The sequence below is a fragment of the Zeugodacus cucurbitae genome, chromosome 4 (genome assembly GCF_028554725.1).
Source record: "Zeugodacus cucurbitae isolate PBARC_wt_2022May chromosome 4, idZeuCucr1.2, whole genome shotgun sequence".
In the NCBI taxonomy this organism is placed as follows: domain Eukaryota; kingdom Metazoa; phylum Arthropoda; class Insecta; order Diptera; family Tephritidae; genus Zeugodacus; species Zeugodacus cucurbitae.
In genome coordinates, this window is record NC_071669.1 from 74,095,073 (window position 1) to 74,109,659 (window position 14,587).

The following is a 14,587-nucleotide window of genomic DNA, read 5'->3' on the forward strand; positions in this document are numbered from 1 at the left end:
TTGTACCTCATTAGCCTTTTGGTTTTTGAGGTTTTGAATATTTACTTTGCCGCCACTCCACAAGTGTTCCAGCATTCATAACACATCCCTCCAATGGCACACCGCATGCCACGTATACACACATAACGCCTGTGGGCCGCAAGTGTTGCGATAAGGTTTTGTGTTCGTGTTTGTGCGCCATTTGTGGTGACATATTTAACGGCAAGCCAACTCACAACTGTGGCAACACTGTTCACAGCTCAGCGGTTAGTTCACTGAGTTCCAGAATAAATATATTATTTTCTCCGTGGAGCTATGGATCTCATGTCCTTTCATTTGACGTTCAAGCACAGAATCGGTAATAAAAAGGAAAACTGTTTCTTTTTTATTTTTCGAAACAGTCTTGAATATATTAAAAGTGCTTTCTCATTCAAAGAGTACATCTCTCACCAATTAAAAGTTACGATAAATGTTAATGAAATATTTCTTTGCTGCCAATTAGCTAGGACCTCACCAGTAACTGCACTACATATCGACGATCTATATGAAATCCAGAATTATTGTGATATACAAAATATTCATAATAAAACTGCTCATCAGCACAAAGCAAGCGATTTTTATTGCTCCTGCCTGCCATTAGAGTGAGCAACAGCGGACCGTTCGTCCTTCGCTTCCGATGGCAGAAAGCAAAGTCTTACAGGAAAAAATCCCTTTTCGTTCACGACGTCTAATCTGTGCGTTAATTAATTAGAACGAGTGACCTACAATAAACCTTTTCACTTGCAAAAAAGCACCGTAATCACTCAGCTTGTGAACGGTGTAGAAAGCAAAGTTGCCGAATTTAATAAGCTCAAAAAGATTAATTAGAAGAAGGATGGAATAAAGAGATGAATGCAAAAATGCAAACATTTTTCAATTCTAAAGTTTCTTTTTTTGTAAATTGTGCTATAAAAATTATTAAAAATATTTGAAATCAGCCTAAATAAGAATTAGATACTGTGGTGTATAACTAATTTGCGTCATTCTCAAAGCAAAACTAAGAAAATATGTTTTGCCACCATTTCAAACAGATTTCATTATAATATATTTATTTTCGAAATTCTGCAAAAGGTGAGTTTGAAAGCAAATGTAATTAAACATATGAATGTCCATTTAAATACGCAGCGCTTTGCATCTATAGAGACGACTACTTTAATGTACTATATTTCTGCATTTCCCTCTGATCCCATTGCCGATCCCTTCAAACTTCCCACAGTTCCACCTAAATTGAGCCCCTTCCAGACGTCGATTATGCAGCTGAATATGGGCGATCGGGCATCGCTCACCTGTTCGGTGGTGAAAGGTGACCTGCCGCTGACCATCTCCTGGCGCAAGGACAACAGACCGATCGATCCGATACAACACATGTCCGTGAAGCAAGTGGACCAATACAACAGCATCTTGGTCATAGAAACCCTGGGATCCGACCACACCGGCAACTACTCGTGCGTCGTGCGAAATTCAGCAGCGGAGGTAGAGAACTCTCAAGCGTTGCTGGTCAATGGTAAAGAGATGAAGCCTCCAAGGAGCGTTCTCAGTTGCGCTTCAAGAGCATACATATACAGTTTATATATTGTACCCACAAATAGATTTGATTTATTTCCTCTTTGAGTTCAAGCATATTTTTGTGCAATTGATTTTTGATTTTTACAACATTTGTTGTAATTGTACAGATTTAATATATATATATATATATAGTCAAGAAATTTGTTTATATGTATGTACATATTATAGATATTTTATATACATAAACTGAAGTAGTGTTTTTGAATGAATTTTGATTTTGCCCGTTTCGTTTCCTACATAGATATATCATCCGTTCATTTCACTTTTGAATTGGAGAATGCATTTTGTGTTGAAATCAGTTACGAATGTAAATGGATTTGAACCCATTTGGATTCAGAAATACCTGTTTATGTTTGTAGAACGTTTATATAAACCATAAGTACACAAGTACGAAGTCCTTGGAATTATCATTAATACTCAAATATATAACTCTTGATTTCTTTGAACTTTTTTAAACCAATTAGTCTATTTTCTCTCTGGAATGCTTCAATTTGTAGTGTTAACATATTGTAGATTGAGAAATATTCAAAACTGCGAAGGTTTAATCCAACAACAACAACGTTCAGAGAAATCGTAGATCGCAGATATACCCAAAACAGTATATAGTAAACACACTTACAAACGATTATAATCGTATTTATTTATAAGAAACTTGAATAATTTTCAGCCAAACACGTTCACGTTTCGCTACGAAAGTTCTATCACTGCAGACACTTCGCCTTCGCATTCGCCGCAACGTTGGTCCGTCGCAATTCAGCGCTGGCATAATTCCACTTTCACTCGATTTTGGCGCTTGTCAAGCCACGAATATATACTTATTTTTGTATACGAACCTTATAATTGAACATTTGTATTACATAATCGATATTCTTGTGTGTTATTACAGTCCCACCCATAATAGAACCGTTCGTGTTTCAAGATGGCCTTGCCGAGGGTATGCGCACGCGCACAGTTTGCGGTGTGTCGCGCGGCGATGCGCCGCTCAAGTTGATCTGGCTCAAAGATGGCGAGCCGTTGCCCGAACTGTTGGGCGCCAATGTTACAATGCTCGATCAGTATTCGTCGTTGTTGAGTATACCCTCGCTGTCGGCATCGCACACTGGCGAGTACACGTGCGTGGCTAAGAATCCGGCTGCCGAGATTAAATACACCGCCGTATTGCAGGTCAAAGGTATAGTATGACGGTGCCTTCGTCCCTCACGAATACATACCGCCAATTGTATGTATGTATGCATTATCTAAAGAAGGCACACGAAAATCTTATTTTTTTCTAAATAGAAGAGAGATCTTTAGTTTTTAAAACTTTCTAAGCAATAATGAAATTTTACATTATCATAAAATATTCAATTGAGGGAATAAATAATAAAACATAAAATTTTACCACCACATCACACTCACACCTACACACATTTCTCACACAATTTTGTTTAACACAAAGTTTCATCAAAAATTATGCGAAGAACTCTCGAAATATGCGATTTCACAAATAACGAAGATATCAAATAAATATCTCCACTCAGACCCTCTACGAGAGATCGAAAACATGTTTTCCTTAAAAATTCGTATTTCGAATGTACTTTCGCAATTAATTTGTGCGCTATATTATTTTGAATATGAAAAGGCGTTTTCATAATATGCTTAAATAATAATACAAAAATAACTCAGATTTCATAAAATGGAAACAAGGAAGAAAATCATGAAAGCTTAGAAAGCTCTTCTTGCCACATTTACGAATTTTTGATGGAATTTTCCACATATAAATAATCCAAATACACACAACTCGCACACACTTAAGAACCACACCTAAACTAAAAAAATATCGATTATAATCGATTAATTAATAATGCGCCCAATAAAGTTCTCCAATATCGCTAACAAAATCTAAAAGAACACTCGAACACACCTTTGTAATGTTTCAGTTTTTGTTTGGTTTTTCTGTTGGATACAAAAATGGCTTCTTATGAATTTCAGTTATTAATTATATAGTTAGTGACTATTGATTTTTAGCATCGGTACGAAATATCTCGAATCGAGAAATAATTATTTTTGAATCAATTGAATATCGTAGAACTGAGTTTATGAGATATGTTAGGAAGAGGTTGTGCTAAAATACACAAACACACACACACACACAAACAAATTGTGAACACACAAGGTTACATAAATGAACTGAACTTTGAAGACCCCCCGATACTCCCCTTAACCAATATCCATCCTCCAGTCGCTTTGGCACGCTGTGGGTTTTTTGTACGGCAGATCACCAGGTAACCTAACTGTTGCACTGCTTCAAACGCTTCTTACAATTTTTATTTAATATTGCATTGTTTTTATTTAAGGAATATACATTGCTATGCGCTTTAGATAGTGTAGTTGCGATTGAAACTAATAAAACTAATAAAACTGTTAATTAACAATTAATCTACATACATTATAACGAATTTCGTGAGAAATGTGAAAAAAAACATCGTCGAAACAAAAGCACAAATTCGAAATGGATCAGCAGTCACGATCGTTGCGGAATAGGTCTCGTAGAACGCCGTGGAGCTTTTTGTGCTTTTAGTCGCTTTTACCTGCGCACCCGCTGTCTGTACCCGCTATCCGCTCCTTTGCTCTGCTTGCTAAGCTCTCTACTAACTCGTTCATTCGCAAACAACTATCTGCTTACTCTCTAAATCCTCGCAACACTCACTATATTCTATATGTATATATGTATATGAAGATAAATAAAAAGGAATCGCGTATCATTTTAAGTCCCGCATATGCCATGGGGCGCTCGCGCCACTCCAACGCTATGTGCCATGCCGTTGCATACATATAGCTATATAATTTTGGAACTCTCATGTATGTCGTGCAGTGGCGCCAGAGAACAACAAATGTGTAAACGTATTTAAAGCTTACTAACAACTTGGTATATCCTGCTTAACTTTCGCGCTCAACTAACCGGCATTTGCTGTGCTTTTTATTATTATTGTATCATTTAAAGCTTCGCAGTATTTGTAAAGTTATTGTTCATACCTCTTCGGCGGGTGTATGTGTAGCTGGTTTGTTTACTTTTGTGCTCCCCGCTCACCTATGCAGCACTTTTGTCACTATTCCATTGCTATGCTATTTATTCATTTCACTTTAAAGCTATTCCGAGCATGACATATGATCTTCACACACGAAATGCGCGAGAACTTTCGAGGCTTGCTTTGCAACAATGTAATGGCACATTTTTTTTTTAATTTACTGATTCATTTGAAAAAAAAACTTCATGACTTTGACTGACTTCAAAGCTTAGATTAAATTAATTACAGGGATGTTTTTCACAATTGTAATTAATAAGTAGTTTCGGCCATTTTATTGTTAAATTAATATTGTCAAAGCGTATCGACCGTGCGCAATGTGGCCCGAAAAGCTTCAAAAGTTCTCGTTACACACGCATATTTAGCTTTCGCATGCTTTTCATTTAATTTACGATTTCTGTAGTAGAAAGCTGTAGTACTGTATTTACAAAAATCGCTTCTTATATGCTTTTGTTTGCTTTATGAATATGTGTATATTTATGCAGCAGATTTGCGTGCTTTGCTTTAAATGCTTTCGTGCTTTGATTCAATTTTTATGTTTGAGGCTTTCGTTTACCACCAAAAACCATTTAAAAACTATCAGACAGCTGAAAATTATTATATTTTAAGGCTGTTGTGTGCAATGATTTTTTGCTTCCCCCCGCGTTACCAAAGTTTCGAAGACCAGAACCGTGAAAAATGCAAAATACACACCAAAAGCTTTGCTGTACCCAATCCCATCAGGTTTATTATACTTTCGGCAAACCGCATTTTCTCATTATTTACTAAATTATCTCAAACATTTTTTTTTCATTTTTTCATTTATCTGGAATCTGGATTCACTTGTTTAACCGTTAAGCATATTTCTAATTTTCTTTTTTCCTTTTTAATTTTTGTGCAATTGAACGCTTTTGTAGCCACGCAAAGCTGCTCGTATATAACTAAATGCTTCAATAATCACAAATATTTGCTGTCGAACTTCATTCGAAAAAAAAGAAAAAAAAGTATTGTTTTGTTGTTGCAATGGCGTGTTGGCCGACGCTGTCGCTCTAAAAGCGCATTGTTGCCGAAGGCCCTGATTGAGGGCGCGGCGCTGGTGCCGTACGATTTGCTGTCATATAAGAAATGAATGTGCTTGTAGCGTGATATTTGGAGCATTTATTTGTGTGCTTTTAAGCTGACATTTATGTATCTTTTATTTGCAGCGTTACGATGGTGATCAATTTGAAATTCTAGTTAGTTTTCGTTTCTATCCCTCACATGAAACGCTTACATATGGACAAGTACATATGTGTATGTATCGGTTTCGTAACGAAAATCATAATAATTTTTCATTGCATGTGTATAGCTAAATTCCCCGCTTATCCATCCAATTCACTGACACATCCGAGAGTCTGGGTAGAGTGAAGTGCTGGGTATTGAAGTCTGAATTCATTCGTCGACCTACAAATTAGTATTGTTGGTATAAATAATTATAGTATCTCTTATAATTTATGTTTATAAATATATATGTATATATAGTTTTCACATGATTTTAACCAAACACTTATCGGCTATCGACATGAAAAGTGAACAATTTGTATGCAAAGTTACATAAATACTGTGATATATTAAAGGATTCCAGTGTTATGTGTCATGAAATTATCGTATGTCTACGTAAACGTATTATGCTATATAGAAAATACACCTATTGTAGTATATAGATATAAAAGGAGTCCTAAAATTTAAACTATAACTATTTAAGCATAATTATCGAAACTGACACGATGAGTATGTTCCGTCACTAAAGCTAGAAATCAGCTTGCTGGACTTTTAATACGAACATAAAGTGAAAACCAGCCCTTTAATACAAAGTATTGCTAACCTAAAAACCGTAAGAACCAATCTATGAATGATTGTTGAGATAGCTCTTCCACAATTTATAGATCTTTACTGTAATACTATTATTCTACTAGACGTAGTAGAAAAAAGGAAAGGTAACAGTAAATGTATTTCGAAAAATCTTTGCACACACAGTTTGATAAACTCCGTATTTAAGGAGTCGTCTGACTTCAATTGGCGGAAATGAGTGAAAGATTTAAGGTACAAGATCAAAAACTATGAAGATTATGATGAAATTATCACTTTTTATGTTTTGAGTTTTGGTTTTTAATGAATTCTGTTGCATAAATAATTCCAATTAAGACATTTAGTTTATCATTCACTTTTTCGGAGTTCGAACTCATTCTTTATTACTACATATTATTGAAATGCCTTGAATTCAAGTAGTTTTTCGGTTCATCTTTACACCCTAAATAACTGTAAATGAAAATGAAATAACAACTATTACGAATATCTTTCAAATTACTATTTTTCGACTTTCTTCTATGAACTTGCCACCTATTTACATTTGAATTTTCTTGCTGTCTCTAATTCACCCAACATTTTAGTTCACCACTATTGATTATTTTGAATGTCACCTAATTCTGAAAAAAATTATAATTTGCTCCGTTATAATTAAAATGCCCATAAATTGTTTATTAAACATTTCCTTTGTATTTTTTATTTCTTTCATTTCCACTCTGATTTATCGCATTTTCAATCCGAACTCACGCATCTCATTTAATTGTCAACATTTTTATTGTTGCTTCTCGCTCGTCGCTCTGCGCTTAATCTGTCATTGGTCGTCTTGGTTTCGGATGGGACGCTGCAGTGCCGCCGCGTTGGATTGTTGAGCCGGCCGACGCAAATGTGGAACGCAACCGCCATATCATGTTGCATTGCCAGGCGCAGGGCGTGCCGACGCCCAGCATTGTGTGGAAGAAGGCTACAGGTATGCGTGAATCGGGTTTGGGGAACGGTTGAAAGTGCTAAGATTTATTTCAAGTTTTAAAAGCAATGGGTCTCACGGTCTATGAGATACTCTAAGTAATATTTTAATTATAGGCAGCAAATCGGGAGAGTATGAGGAGGTGCGTGAGCGACCTTTCACCAAATTGTTGAGCAATGGCTCGTTGCTGCTGCAGCACGTCAAGGAGGATCGCGAGGGATTCTATCTCTGTCAAGCGAATAACGGTATTGGAACCGGCATCGGAAAGGTTATACAATTGAAAGTGAACTGTAAGTTCGAGGCTTTAAACGCTTTTCCTATCTATCTGTACAATTGTATATGTGTTCAATGGATATATATGTATGTACATATATATGTAGATATTGCCCAAATTACATGAACATGTTGCTTGTAGCAGTAATTATATATCCAAAGAAGGTATTATGTACATAAATGTTGTGTGCATGCCGAGGAGTGTATGTCATAGGTGTCACGCATGCGATAATATCAAGCACTTGCTTTGCTTATGTGCGAACTTTTAATATTTTCCACAACTCACTTTGTGAATTCTGCTTTATTTATGATCCATGTGTTTGTTTGCATTTTTAATGACACAGCCTCGCCGTACTTTTCATCCACTTCACGCTCGGTAACGGTGAAAAAAGGTGATACAGCACTTCTGCAATGCTCCGTCAGCGGTGACAAACCGATTAATATCGTTTGGATGCGTTCGGGCAAAAACACACTGAATCCATCAACAAATTACAAGTAGGTCGAGAGGGACAGCCGAAGTCGGCGATAACTGTCCTAGCATCAAATCAACACATTTCCTCTCTGCTCCTCACCTCTTCCCAATCCTTCAACATTTCCATATTGCTCATTAATCTTTTCCCCATCCTGTCAGCGTTAATTCTATCAGTTCTCATTTAGTGGCGCGCACATTTCCCACAGGCGTACTCCTCTCCAAATGATGAGTTGAATTTTTTCCGCTACATTTCCCATTTGTGTCATTGCAGAATTTCGGTGAAGCAGGAGGCCACGCCCGACGGTGTTTCTGCCGAGCTGCAGATACGGATGGTGGATGCCAGCGATAGTGGACCATATTTTTGTCGCGCCAGCAATCTGTATGGCAATGATCAGCAGCTGGTGCAACTACAAGTGCAAGAGCCGCCACAACCACCCACTGTTTTGGAGGCGGCTATGATTTCCAGTCGTTCGGTGAATTTGAAGTGGCAACCGAAAACAGTGAACACAGCGGATATCTCCAAATATATTGTGGAATTTAAGGAAATGGACCGTAAGTAACCCATTTATTAAACCCTTTTAAGATTACCAGTGCCTTTCAAATATTGACGGTAGCCTCGAAATAGTATTTCTATTCTCATAAGTTAGCCTGTTTATGTTCAAAATTATATCACAACTCTCTAACTATCTTCACTTGCTTTCTCACAGCGCTCTTCATTGAGCAATGGCAGCATGTCGAGGTGAAAGATCCACCTACTTACACAGCCTTAATTGAAAATCTAAAGCCCGCAACCCGTTACTCCTTTCGAGTGATAGCCGAGGGAACTGCCGGTCGCAGTGCTCCCAGCCAAGAATTAGTGGTGCGCACGGAGCCGCAGCGCCCCGCTGGACCACCGCTTAATCTCTCCGTTCGCCCGTTGTCTTCCACAGAGTTGCTTGTCAGTTGGTTGGCGCCGTTGGTAGAATTACGTCATGGCGACATACAAGGCTATAATGTCGGCTACAAATTGGCCAGCTCGGGCAACTCTGCGTACAATTTCACTTCTGTATCCGGTGATGGTGATGGCGGCACCGGTGAACTCTTGCTAAGCAGTCTACAGAAATTCGCGCGCTACAACGTGGTTGTGCAGGCCTTCAATCAGGTGGGGCCCGGACCGCTTTCCGAGCCGGTGTCGGCGCAAACCATGGAGGATGGTGAGTTCTTATTGTCTTCCTATTTTCGTGGTTATTTTAAATATTATGTATTTTCGTTGCCGTTGAATCAATTTATTTTCAATGTGATAGTGCCAAGTCGACCGCCTGAGGATATCCGTTGCGCAGCGTTGACCTCACAATCGCTGCAAGTTTCCTGGCAGCCGCCACCAATATATCACACCAATGGTCTATTACAGGGTTATAAACTCATTTTCGAACCCATTCTAGATGACTTCTCACTCAACAAGGACGAAGTTGAGTCACGTAAGACAACCGCGCTGACTACGGTGCTGACGGGATTACGCAAATACGCCAACTACAGCATTCAAGTGTTGGCGCACACACGCATGGGTGATGGTGCACTCTCCAACCCATTGTACTGTCACACCGAGGAGGATGCACCCGAAGCGCCCGCAGACATCAAGGTGGTCGTTAGCACACCACAATCTCTGTATGTGTCGTGGCTGCCACCTGCAGAACCGAATGGGGTCATCACAAAATTCAACCTTTATATGCGTGTGGTAAATGGCCGAGAGGAATTGAACAACGAAAAGCGAAGTCTACCATCGCAGCAAGTGCATTACGAAGCGAAGAATCTGCACCCGCACATCGAGTATCAGTTTTGGGTGACCGCATCCACGCGTGTAGGAGAAGGCAAGAGTTCACGTGTTGCATCGCAAATCACAACCAATCGTGTGCCTGCACGCATCGTCTCATTCGGCGGCCCGATAGTGCGACCATGGCGTTCGACGGTCACGTTGCCTTGCACGGCAGTTGGCAAGCCGAAGCGCGAATGGTACAAGTCGGACACACCACTGCGGCAAGGTGGTCTGCACAATTCGCAGTTACTTGATTCGGGCGACCTGATCATGTCGAGTTTACAAATTTCGGATAGTGGTAACTACAGTTGCCAAGTGGACAATGGTATCGGCACAGACCGTCTCACGCACGTGCTGCTTGTGCAGGTGCCACCGTCGGCGCCGGTGCTCTATGTGACCAGCGCAACCTCCAGCAGTATTCTGATGCATTGGAAGTGTGGATTTACGGGTAATGCGCCCATCACTGGCTACACTCTCTTCTATCGCCGCGCCAACAGTAATATGGATGAGATGCTTCTGTCACGTCACGCATCAAGCCACGAGCTAAAGGGGTTGGTTTGTGGCAGCACTTATCAAATTCATTTGACTGCTCACAACAAAGTGGGCACCTCGCCGGCCAGTATAACTTTACACGTGCGCACGCAGGGCCAGTCACCTGGCATGCCGTCGACAACTAGCCTGATTGCGCCCAACTCCACTTCGGTATTGGTGCGGTTGCACACTTGGCCAGACAATGGCTGCCCGATTCTCTACTTTGTCCTACAATATCGCCCGGTTACCGATGAAACTGAGCGCGACTGGATACTGGGTAAGTGAAAGTGACTCACGATACAGCTCTATCAAATCATAAACAAATTAGGAATAAAATATGATTTGGCATGATTATCAGCATTCAGAGCCTAAAATTATTTTGAAAGCTTCTGTTCATGAAAATCACTTCGAGACCGATTACTTTAAAGGACGTCTTAGAAATACAGTCGGACGATTGACTTTGCGTTATTTCCGCTGTGGTAGTCTCTCCGACAATGTGTTACTCTTTTCGAACTCTATGAATAAATATTGAAATTGTTCTTAATTGCAACCCTCCCCCATATTCTCCACAGTATCGAACGCGTTGAAACCGCAACGTCGTTTCACCATTTCCGGTCTGCAGCCATCGACTCTCTACCAGTTGCGGATGGAGGCGCACAATGTGGCCGGCGTATCACAGGCCGAGTTCACGTTCGTCACTCTCACCAAGGACGGGGAGCAGCCGCCGCCGGAGATTGTGCAGCGCGGCCAGCGCGGCTCGAACGTTTTCTATGGCAACGTGAACCTATTGATACCGAGTATCGCCACGCTGTCTGGCATGATTTGCACAATTGCGCTGGTCGTCATGTGCTATCGCCACAGTAAGTACTGAAAATTGCCGTCGAAGCGAGGGGTGTGTGCGTGGGAGGGAAGGCGTTGCAATGTGGTTGCGAGTGCCTGAGTGGGTCATTCGTTGCCACCGGCAAAACAAAACAAATCGAAACCTAACAAAGCAAACACAATACTGCCAACAAATCTACAAACGAGTGGGCAAACAAACCGGCGAACGTGTGAATGAACTATCACTGGGATATGTTTGTGTTCTTGTTTGTTTATTTAGCGCTGCGAATACTTAGTGGGCAAGACGAAAGGCAGGTTGACGAGCGGGAGAGCGGGCGAACGACAGAAACGACCAACAAACTACATATGTATATGTATAATAACACAAAGGAATCAATGAACGCAAACGCGAACATGCAAAAACGTTTGGTATCGGATAGTATGGGGCGCTGTGTTGCATGTTGTTTACGGCATACCTCGTGTACGACGTGAAAATAAATTTCACGTTGTTACAACAAATTGAATTTTAATTGCCATGGCGCTGACTGCTCTGCAGTAAATAACAGTGCTTCTACTTTTGGTTGGCACTGTGCTGTTGAGCTCTGTTTTGTTTTGATGTGCACACGCTGCTTTCGAATCTCGTCTCCCTCCCACATACATACCTCGCCACAGCCGATTTAAATGCGACATCGCTGTTTGCTTATTCTTCCATTCATTGTATTTGCTTTAGAACAAGGAAACCGAATACAAAAGGAATCACTGGAAAATCGACAGAACTCAGAGGCGGCGCAGCGGGAGCGCTATTATGCCACCATTCATAAAGTGTCGATGCAGAATAACGACAAAATACCCGGTGAGTAATAACCATTATTTTGATGTTTTTGTTTTTGTGTTTTGGCTTCGTGGTCACTAAAGAGGAAATGGATAGAATTCGCGATTGTGTAAGTTTTGCGCGCGATTTATTTAGCGTTGGTCTCATTTATAGAACGATACGAGAGACACCTTGGCTGCAATACTCAATAGTAAACAGTGGAGCAAATGATTGAATCGATTGCTTAAAAGAAAAGAAGAACATATGCAAATCTGTTGTGCTAAAGTGCAATGACATTGCTCGCCATTAAGACAATTAAATAAATCTTAGCGCCTTTCCATTGACAGTCACTGGGCCTCCCTCCGGCGCAGTCATGCGAGAAACGCAATGTCAAAGCCATCTGCATCTCCATTTCCATTTCCATTTCAATTATTTACTAATTAGTATCGTTTACTGTTTGTTGTTTGTTGGTGTGTCCATATGCTATATGGGTATAGACACACGCCTTTCGATAATGTAAACACGCCATTGACTTTGCTTATATCTCTTCCTTCTGCCCGCAGAGACGTCCGAGGACATTTCGCCGTACGCCACATTTCAATTATCCGAGACGGGCAACATGTCACAGCCACATCACGCCGGCCCGGCCAACACGCTTCTGCATTCCTTTATGTATCACGAGCGAGCTTTGACTGAGGGCTGCTCGTCACCACCACCCGCAGCGGTATTAAAACCAACCCAACACCAAAACAACCACCATCACCTCAACTATCATTACAACCACAGTCAACGTCCAACAAAGACAAACTATAATCATTATCAGACCTCGCCATTTCATAATATCGTGCGTTTAATTTCTTATTTGTTTGTCTCATAATTTACTTTTAACTTAAGTTTATCTCATAAATTTCGCTAGCTCTTTAAAACGCGCTAGAAGGGAAAGAACAATATTTTCATATAAACAGAGTTAGTTTCTGCTTTTTCGATTAGAGAGTAAACTTCAATGGTTTGATGATTACAGTGAATAAATTGTGCTTGGACTCTGTTTATATGGCCACCACTGTACACATGAATGTGTAATACTTTTAGATTTTGTTTTCAGTAAATCATTTATGATTTGTAATTATTAATTTGTATTATTTATTAGCGTAAATATTGGTGCAGTTCATGAGAGTATTAAGAAAACGTAATCCAGAAGGCAGAGTATTCACATTTGAAGGAAATTCCCTTGCGCACCGCTTTTATTTGTTTAAACCCAGTTGAAATTAAAGAGTTGACGGTAACTGTAGTATAGCGGATTTTTTAGCTTTTGTTTTGAGTAAATGCAAATCCTTCATCCTGGCTCGCTTCAATATCACGTCACGTCACGCCACAGGTCGAAAATTAATTGATTTCTGCTTTTTGCCCTTTTTCGTTGCATGTGGCTTCGCACGTGCTTACTCTTCACGTCCGCTGCGTTGCTGGGCAATCAGTCTTCGAAGAATCGCCGACGCCATTCGCGCAAGACGGAGCCGGAGAGCGAAGAGTCCGAATCGGACCAGGACCAATTGACTTCAAGCCGCACAGAGTCTTCCAATCAGCACGAGGGAAAAATCAAACACAGTAAGTTTCGTTTTAAGTTTGTTTTACGCTTATTGCGACCCCGCTGGCACACGCAATTTGTTGGCATGCGATTCACACAATATTCACACGTTTTTAAATTGTTTACGACTGCGTTGAAGGAACAGTTATGAACTCGTTAAACGAACGGTAAACACAAAGAATATCTAAATCTCAAATCACACTTTGCAGACTTTGAGAGTTTTTAAATAGTTGACGTAGTGAAATCTATCAGCTTGGCAAGCTCAGATGTTTTCTATGACGTCATATTAGCCATACGTGGTGTAAGAAATTACAAGTTGCGCTAAACTGACGTCTTCTAGAAAGCAGTGAATGGCTTGCAAAAATCTTAAAATCTATAGAAAACTAAAACGAGGTTGTCAAAATAAGTAAGAGGATAATATAAGTCAGTCTACTAGAACAAAAGCTTTCGGTGGTACTATAAAAAAAAAAAAAACAAAAATAAATAAAGAAAAAAGCCAAACAAAGCTTTCTAGTGTTATTTTTTTTATGTTATTGAATTGGATGATTGTGTATTTCAACGGTATATGACGAGTTCAGCACCCAGTACTTCCTGCACATATGTATTACACAATCCCCGTTTCGAACACCTCGTACACCGTTAGCCTACAATAACACAGCCGATTTTTATGAAAATGATGTTCGTTTTCTTTGTAGTGCGTTCCATCTCTGATTTCAGCTCGTAGTTGTACCTCTCCACGCCAGTGTTCAACCTTTTCCGCCAAACAAGATGTGTACTGTTGTAATTTCAAAAGTTCAAAACTCACTTCAATCCATTTTTACCCAACTCATTAGATCATGCCGTGAACAAGTGAATTAGTGAATAAGTTAA

At 39.9% G+C, this 14,587-nt stretch overlaps 1 protein-coding gene across 8 annotated transcripts in view; it reads left to right on the top strand.

Moving 5' to 3' along the window:
* Positions 1 to 14,587, top strand: part of LOC105212932 (cell adhesion molecule Dscam2) — an 81,652-nt gene that overhangs the window by 60,932 nt on the left and 6,133 nt on the right. For 4 of the 8 annotated variants that reach the window (XM_029040717.2, XM_029040716.2, XM_029040713.2 and 1 more), the window contains exons 10-20: positions 1,235 to 1,522; positions 7,321 to 7,440; positions 7,554 to 7,727; positions 8,055 to 8,205; positions 8,454 to 8,734; positions 8,890 to 9,375; positions 9,466 to 10,782; positions 11,078 to 11,365; positions 12,055 to 12,177; positions 12,699 to 12,979; positions 13,608 to 13,737. In XM_029040717.2, the coding sequence (XP_028896550.1) occupies positions 1,235 to 1,522; positions 7,321 to 7,440; positions 7,554 to 7,727; positions 8,055 to 8,205; positions 8,454 to 8,734; positions 8,890 to 9,375; positions 9,466 to 10,782; positions 11,078 to 11,365; positions 12,055 to 12,177; positions 12,699 to 12,979; positions 13,608 to 13,737 (3,639 nt within the window). Of the gene's footprint in view, positions 1 to 1,234; positions 1,523 to 2,470; positions 2,756 to 7,320; positions 7,441 to 7,553; positions 7,728 to 8,054; positions 8,206 to 8,453; positions 8,735 to 8,889; positions 9,376 to 9,465; positions 10,783 to 11,077; positions 11,366 to 12,054; positions 12,178 to 12,698; positions 12,980 to 13,607; positions 13,738 to 14,587 lie in introns of those variants that run through there. The other 4 variants (XM_029040718.2, XM_011185313.3, XM_029040714.2 and 1 more) reach the window with 3 other exon arrangements.